The 8878-nt window shown below is 41.6% G+C and overlaps 1 protein-coding gene across 6 annotated transcripts in view; it reads left to right on the forward strand.

Moving 5' to 3' along the window:
* LOC123601607 (intraflagellar transport associated protein) overlaps positions 1-6914 on the forward strand; it is a 66041-nt gene extending 59127 nt beyond the window's left edge. For 5 of the 6 annotated variants that reach the window (XM_045485007.1, XM_045485008.1, XM_045485003.1 and 2 more), the window contains one exon: positions 6670-6914. In XM_045485007.1, coding sequence (XP_045340963.1) covers positions 6670-6730 — 61 coding nt within the window. In that variant the 3' untranslated portion in view covers positions 6731-6914. The remainder of the gene's footprint in view (positions 1-6669) is intronic. The other variant, XM_045485009.1, reaches the window with a different exon arrangement.
* Positions 6915-8878: the final 1964 nt, after the last annotated feature.

The raw sequence follows: 8878 nt of genomic DNA on the forward strand, positions 1-8878 counted from the left end.
AGAACTGTCTAGAATCATAATGCTGTATCAACTGTACCTTGGTTTAACAGTCTTAATCTTATTTTAAGGCACCTACTTCCAGAAAAGATCATAAGAATCATTTTCTAGCAAATATGTCTTGTAAGGACCTCCGAAGGGACTACTGTGGGCCCGAGATGATAGCTGCTTTCTGTAACTTCAGTCTCAAAAGACGAAAGTGTAGCCTGGATGTCTTGACTTCCTCTTAATTGCCTAAGAAGAGGCCACAAATTACCAGGTTTTACACATACGCATCTCCCCCTTCGAGTCAAACATTTTCCAAGAACCTTCTATATTCTATTTGTGAATACCTTCTTGCCTTAGTTATTCTGTTTTGATGAATTTTGGACAGCTTTATAGATGAAAAAAAAAATCCACATTAGGAAGATGAAAAATTGTGTGTTGTTCCTCATAGAAGAAACTTTTGTAGTATTTCAACGGGAGATCTCCTGTTTTTCTAGTGCATAATGAGACTCTAAATTTTTTCACCTATAAAGACGGTTTATTTACTATATTACTTTGTAAGATAGCCTACAGCTAAATGCTGCTCTTATTGATTTGAGCATTAGTCCTGTTTTCTTTAATTTGCCTGTGTGGTAATCTGAATGAAAATGATTCCTCCTGTAACAGGGTCTCTCTTAGAATAAGTCACATGAGCAATTGTAAGGAAACTAGCTGTTTTCTAACAGTGTGCAAATTCTATTCCCTGAGAGGCTACAAAAAAGATTTCAATTAGATTTGAAATGAGACCCCTCAAATCCACATATTTCTCTCAGCTCCTTAGGCAAAAATAACAAGTTAATAACTTAATTCACAGTTGTTTTCTTTTTAGTAGCAGGGGATTTGGTTTTCCATTGCACAAATTATTCTCTTTGAAATAAATCAGAATTTCAGTTTGTAATCCAAAAACCGTGGAGTCTTACAGCTTAGAACCCTGAAATGAACCTAACCTGAAGGAAGAGAATTCCCAGTGTGTGCCACAGTAGCCAAGAGCTGAAATACATAAATAGAATTGCAACTTTTACTGTATTAGAAAAAAAAATTTTTTTTAATGTTTATTTATTTTTAAGACAGAGAGAGACAGCATGAACAGGGGAGGGGCAGAGAGAGAGGGAGACACAGAACCCCAAAGCAGGCTCCAGGCTCCGAGCTGTCAGCACAGAGCCCGACGGGGGCTCGAACTCACAGACCGTGAGATTGTGACCTGAGCCGAAGTCGGACGCTTAACCCACTGAGCCACCCAGGCGCCCCCCTACTGTATTTTAAAAGCTGCCATTTAGAAGATCACAGTGATGTCTTCTGAATTGCCGTATACATCTGCTTTGAATTACGTATGTGACCCTCGTCCTGGAGAACTTTGAATTCACTGATGTGTGTCTTCGTAAGCTTACTTTCATTAAAGCAAAAAGGTAGAAACTAGTGCCGAGTTCAGTGCTGTGCATACGGTAGACACGCAATAAGTGTTGAATGAACAAATAAATAAACAAAAAACCTCACTACCTACCGAGAGTGTTTTTTTCTGGTGTGGTAACATGGTAGGCCCTTCTCTCTTTTCTTCTCTATTGGTTCATTCTCCTCAACATGGAGAATCCTTAATGGAATGAGATGAAACAAAGGAAAAGAAAAACAGCCTTCTCTTTACCTCAGGCCCTCTTTGGCTACGGTCTGTTCTCCCGTTCTCATCTAGACTTGAGAAACTATTAGACTAGCTGCTTCCTTTCCCATCATGCCTCATTCGGTCTACCACAGAGTGTCCTTGCTCCAGCACCTGCTGGAGTGTATTCCGAATAAAGGTCCCAATTACTCTCTAACTGCCAGATCCCAATGGACACTTCCCAGCTTCATTTTAATCGACCTCTCTACTGGGCTTCTCACCCCACTGTGCTGGGCCCTCGTGGTCCTTCTGGTTCTCCCCTCACTGCTCTCCGCAGATGCTCTGTGCATTTCCGTTTGTTCTTTCCCCGCCTCCATTGGGGGTTTCCCTGCATCCATCCCCGATGAGTTGGTGTTGCTCAGGGTTCTGTGCCAAACCTCTTCCCACTTACATACTTGAATCCATTTATCTCTAGGCTACTACCTTCTATGCTTGTGTCTCCAAATGTGTATCCTCAGACCTTTTTCTGAGCTTCAGGTTTCTGTTTTCAGTTGCCTGTTGTTATCTCTATCTGGATTCCTTTAGGTGCCTTCAAATCAGCACGTTAGAAACAGCTTACCTTTCTTTACCTGCTTCCCTCCTTGCGTTCATCCCCTCCTTCCCTTTCCATATCCAGATCAGTCATCAAGTGCTGCCAGTTTTACTTTCTGATATTTTCACATCTCAGCTCTCAGCTTCCTTTCTCATTATCTCTTGCCTGGACTGCTTCAGCAGGCTCCTAACTGGCCTCCTTGACTCCAGATCTACCCTTTGGAATCTTAAAAGTAACCTATCTAGATATAACCTCCCAAGAGGGCCGGGCATCTTTCTGTTTTGTGCAGACCTATCTGTCCAGCACTGTCTCATTATAGGTGCTCAGTTAAAATTTGAATGCATGAAGGAATTTATCTGAAATGCATAGATGACCAAGTATCTACTTTGCTTCCAAAAAATCCTTCAGTGACTTCATCATCTCTGGGATAAACAGCATATCAGACCATCATGATCTGGCACCACCTTTGTCTCTTGCTTCTCTCTGCCTTAACATTAACACTTAACTACTTGCAGAGCCTCACATGTGACACTTTGTATCTTATTTCCTTGGCCTGTTCCCTAGAACTCTCCTTATCTGCAAAGTTCTTCTTCCCTCAACCTTGTTAACTGATATGACGCTTTAAGATTCTGTTTAGATATCACCTCTGCCAGGAAGCCGTCTCTGATTCTTTCCCGTTGCCTTCCAGTGTGCGCTGGGTTAGGTATCCCTTCTCTGTTCCCAATACTCCCTAACTATGTGATTTGTACTTACTGTATTTTACTGTACTAACTTGTTCATATGTCTATCTCCTTTCTCTGTGATTTCGTACAAGTCTTCATCTTTGTATCCTCAGCACCGAGCACAAAGCTTAGAATTTAATAGGAACATAGTGTTTGTGGAAAGAATGGAAAATATCCGAATGACTGCGGGAGGCTCATCCTCTGACGTTTTTGAATCAGGGATATACTGGCCACATTACAGTGATATCCCCAAATGGTTTAAAATGTCTGGAGTATCATCACATTTTGGCATTGCAAATATGAAATTATTCCATTCTTTTTTAAAACAATTATTGATATTCTTGGTTTCTTGCTTTTGTATTTCAGCATTTAACTGATTGCCTAGGGAATTAATCTAACAACAGCTACCATTAATAATTCAGCTTCCAGGTGAAGAAATTTATATTTTTAAGTATGCTTTTATAGCTTTAAGCGTATTATGAATGAATAATTCTTGCCTTGGCATCAAATTTATTGACTAGCTAAAAACTTTATTCTTTGTTCTTGTTTTGACTAGCACCAAATGATTGATGAAAAGAATCATGCTCCATGACAGAAAAAGATTTGTGTATTAAAAAAAAAAAAAAAAAAAAACCTTAAAGGAAAATAAGATTTTCCCACTTAAGGATAAACTTCTACATCTCTAGTACTGTAATGTTGGATATTACGGCTGTAAGATATGTTGGGACCTTAGGGAAGAGGGAGGTGATGGGTTAGACCATATGTAGAGCTAAGTTGGCTATGGGAGTGAGCCCTTATCAGAGAGTCTAGATGTCCACCATGTGAACATTACTCTGTCTGGGTTGCTAATACAAGGTGGGTCATGAGCGGGGTGATGAGTAGGGAGGCAAGTAGGATTTTTCAGAGAGTGGCAATACTCAGCTGAGGGTAAGGTAAGCTTCAGCACTTCCCCTCTGTGCTTCTCTAACCTTTTTTGCATTGCTCTGTTGGAGAGCATGGCACATGATGTTGAAATCATTCATTTGCTTCTGTCTTCTCCCTGAAGTTAGGAAACTTTGTGGACACAGGTTTTGCTGTTTTCATCCTGTGTTCCCCATATCTAATACATATTACACATTCAATAAATGTTTATGGAGTGAGCAACTCAAGGGGAGTGGGGTGGGAACATGAGAGTTGTTTATGTGTTATGTAGGGGGAATGTGAGGAGTGTGGTCCGGCATCACTGGGATTTTAGCACAGCAAAGGGATTTGTCTTCTTTGAAACCGCATTCCAGCCTCAAGGGGAGGTGGGTGAAGACAAAGCAACCTCTAATCTAGTGAGAGTGGCCAGTAAGGTGGCCCACTTGGTGGACAAGTAGGTGCCAGGACTTTAACCGGGCGTGAAAGGGCAGCAAGAATCCCGTCAGACTGGATACATGGTAGAGATGGGGTTCCTCCTCGTCCTCTCCCAGGATCTTTTGGAATCAGCTCAGGATGCAATGTGGCCAGGCCTGCCAGCCCCAGTGCTCACTGCTGAGTAGAGGTAGAAACGACAGGGATGCTGATGTTCAGGAAATGAACATATTGTAGCATTGTTTGTTTATACGTTTCCTCATTTGAGATGTTCTTAACAATATTATCACTCTGTCGCTTTAACTTAACCTTAGAAACTGACCAGAATGGACAGATCCACTTACGCCGCAGACTCACGGGTTTCCTGTGTACAGCCACTCTCTTAAAGGCAGTTACGGTGTTACATGGCGCCTTGAATGTGTTTTTGATGATAAGCTCTGAGAATTGCTTAGCTTATTTAGAAAAATTCTTTTCTTCCAAAGAGCTATGTATGACTTGGCTTAGTGAAAAGCTCAAGGTTAATTCTTGCTGGTATTTTTGTTGAAAAGGTAAAGATTGAGCGAAAGCAGATTGCCCTGGATTCAAATCTTGCTTCTCTCCCTTACTAATTGTGTAGCCTTGGGCAAGTGGCTTAATCTTTCAGAGCTTCAGAAGATGGCTTATTTGAAGATTACTGCTAATGCCCACACCGTTCCTGGTACTGGGGCTGGCACGTGGTGGGAACTCACTCAGCAGCAGCTCCCATCATTACTTTTGTCAGGAGAGCACGCAGACACTTTGAAATGAGGAGGAAGTGAACAAGCCTCTGAAATTTGTTCTCTTGCTGGTTTTACTGAGAAAGGATGGTAGATGGCTATGTGATTGCTGTGAGCACTGCACCCCTAACCCCGAGACGCAGCTTGCCAAATAGATGGGGGATGGCCACTTTTCATGTTTTTTATTTCACCTTTAATAACAGCACATAGCTTCTCAGCTACGTGCTCTATTTTCAAGAACATTGCAAAATCCACTCAATGAGATAATTTTGAATGCAAGAATATTTAAAGCTGATTATAGCTTCAGGGCATTTTTTTTTCATTCTTCCATAAACCATGGTTTTCAATTATTTTAGTATCACCATACATATTACAACACAGAGGTGCTAGATAATTTCATTGTATCACACACCATTTGCTTTTGGAGAGTCTCTTTAAGGGGTGATACAATGTGATTTAAGGTATTCTCTTTTTGTTTATTGGAAAATATGCTTCTTTATCTACCTTCCTCTAGGAAGTCTTTAAAACTCACAGATTATGAATAAATAGATGCAAAATTATTACATCGCTTTGCAGCTACTCTGACTTGTAGATAAATTCTGCAAAAGTTTAAAAATTCTTAGTAGGAAATTGGGGCGCCTGGGTGGCTCAGTCGGTTAAGCGTCTGACTTTGGCTCAGGTCATGATCTCCTGATTTGTGAATTCGAGCCCCACATCGGGCTCTGTGCTGACAGCTCAGAGCCTGGAGTCTGCTTTGGATTCTGTGCCTCTCTCTCTCTCTCTCTCTCTCTCTCTCTTTCTCTCTCTCAAAAATAAATAAACGTTAAAACAATTTTTAAAAATTCTTGGTGGGAAAAAGGGATCCTGGACTTTTAAAGGTGATACTAATCCCACTGTTATTGGCCCAAGAATTATAGGTAGTTTCTGAAGAAGTAAGTTTATTGAGTGTAGAGTATTTTTATCTTTGAAAATAGTTTTTCTGAGGGTTGCCTGGGTGGCTCAGTTGATTAAGCGTCTGGCTAGCCATTTTGGCTTGGGTCATGATCTCATAGTTTCGTGAGTTGGAGGCCCGTGTCAGGCTCTGCACTGACAGTGCGGAGGCTGCTTGGGATTCTTCCTCTGTCACTCTCTCTCTGCCCTTCCCCTGCTCATCCTGTCTCTTTCTCCAAAACAAATAAACTTGAAAATTACTTTACTGATATAAGGTGTTGTTGTTTTGTTTTGTTTTGCTTTTGTTTTTTTTTTGTTTTTTTTTTTTAGTAAATGGTGAAGGTGTATTTAAGGTTGATCAAAATCTTAAGGTGTATCTTCTCTAATGTAACTCTTAGTTTTTCCATATGCCTCTAGCCCTAACACTACAAGTGGTAAAAATGTAATGAATGTGTGCAAGAGAGACTTTCTGATTCTTGCCGTGGGTGGAATTAGTTAATCATATTCATTCAGATTCAGGATGGTACAAATGGGGCATATCAAGAGACTTAAATTAGGTCAAATTGAATAATTGAATGTATTCCTTTACTTAAAAACATCTTAATGAGCAGAGAGTGCTGAAGTCTGAAAAAAAGTTGAATTAAATATTAATAGGGAGTTTATGTTTTCAACTTGTTCTTTGTTTACAGTGATTGTAGGATTTTTCTCCTTTGTTACCTTTTACAGGTACTTGGAGATGAAGTTCAGCCCTTCTCACTTGATGAAGAATTTGATTATGATGCTGTGACGCTAACCCCCAAGTTCACGCCTGCCGAGAGAGAGGCGATCACAGAGCTATCCAAGCAACAGAGGCAGATCACCAACACAGGTTTAGAGGAACCCCACGCCTGATTTCACCAAGACATCTTTGTGTTAATGTTTACTGTGTTGTTATGCAAGCAGCATCGGAATAAAAGGTAGACCTACCAGAACTCCCTTTGTGGAAATTTACTTGTGCGTTGATCGATCAGGGTTTTTGTCTGTAGGGAGATGTAACTAAGAAGATCAAAGAGATCTCTGCACTTACAGGGTTCTCTTCTGTCATGGTGTTGCTGAATCCCATGGCAGGTAGGGGGAGATGGAGGTGGCAGATGGGGACAGGAAGTGACGCCTACAGAGGGCTTCTTTTTTTTTTTTTTTAACTAAAAATTTTTTTATTTGAGTATAGTTGACGCACAACGTTACATTAGATTCAGGTGTACAACATAGTGATTGGACAAGTTTGTACATGATGCTACGCTCACCACAAGTGTAGCTACCATGTGTCGCCATGCGATGCTGCTACACCGTCTACCTTGACTGTATTCCCTATGCTGCGCCTTTTGTTGCTGTCACCGGAAAGCCCGTATCTCCCGGTCTCCTTTGCCTGTTTTGCCCATCCCCTCAGCCCCCTCCCCTCCGGCACCCCGCTTTAGTTCCAGCTGTCCCGCCAGGGTACCCTCTGCTCAGAGAGCTCAGGGACCTCCTGGCCCACACCTGCCTCAGCTCCAGCCGCCCTGCCAGGGTACCACCTGTGCAGAGTGCCCCGGGACACCCTGGCCGTCCCATTTCAGCTTCAGCTGTCCTGCCAGGGTGCCCACGGTGCACAGAACAGAAGGGTCCATTTTGATGAGAGCACAGCAACTAAGTAATATACCGGCTATTCCAAGATTGGAAACCACATCCCACCTCCTTGGGGGTGAAGCATCAAAACACACTGTAGCACATAGAGAGGAACCGGTGGGGTCGGGAGGTCCCTGGTCCCGGCCATGCAGAGACAGTCGTGTGAATGTGAGTGCCGAGAGGCTGGGCTTCTAGGATCGATCGGGAAAGGCTTTGCCAAGAAAGAAGGCATCTGAGAATTGATTATGTGTCATATGTTTATTTCTTGTACTTTATTATTGCCGTTAAGCCGTGTGTGTGATGATGGTTACAAAGTACAAGGAATGATGTCTATCTATCTCCAGAAGCTTAACATATAATTTCAGAAGGCAAGACCTAGACAGAGAAGGTAACTGGAGAATGTGGAAACGTATTATGAACTGCTAATTGTGAGGAATACGCATAAATGCATAGGAAGGAGAAAAGAACAGTGAGGGCACAAAAAGGGGGAATAGCATGTCAAAATAATTTTTACTATTAAAGGGATCAGTGACAAATCAAATGTACGAAGGCTTAATGAGTTTTCACGCAGGCTTGTGCTTGTGGGTGCCTCTTACATTCCTCATAGAGAATGTTCTTGATTTAATGTTGGGATAGAGTCAAGTGACTCCCACTTCTCTTTATCTAGTCAACAAGCTTTCATAAAACACCATTTACATGCCAAACCTTAAGCTAGGCGCTGGGGACGATATAGTAAATTGGACACGGTCTGATTTAGTGGGGAAGACAGACCCACACACTAATTATAGCAGAGTTACACTGTCCAATATAATAGCCAAGAGCTGCACGTTGGGCTATGGGGCATTTGAAACATAGCTAGTATGACTGAGGGACTGATTTTTAAATGTTAATTTTACTTTAAATTAAAAAGTAGATGTAATGTACACCATGGGGCATGTAGTCAATAACATTGTATTAACTTTGCAAGGGGACAAATGGTAGGTAATTAGACTTACAGTGGTAACCATTTCACGGTGTATACAAATATCCAATCCTTATTTTGTACACTTGAAAGCAATATACTGTAGGCCAATGACAAAGGAAGAAAGGGCACAAGTCTTTTTTTGTTTTGTTTTGTTTTTAATTTGAGAGAGAGAGTATGTAAGCGGGGTGGGGGGGGGGAGGTTGAGAGAGAGAGAGAGAGACAGACAGACAGACAAAGAATCTTAAGCAGACTCCATGCTTAGCAAGGAGCCTGATGGGGTCTCGATCTCATGACTGCAAGATTTTGACCTGAGCTGAAATCAAGAATTGG

Source organism: Leopardus geoffroyi, chromosome D1, assembly GCF_018350155.1.
Source record: "Leopardus geoffroyi isolate Oge1 chromosome D1, O.geoffroyi_Oge1_pat1.0, whole genome shotgun sequence".
NCBI lineage: Eukaryota > Metazoa > Chordata > Mammalia > Carnivora > Felidae > Leopardus > Leopardus geoffroyi.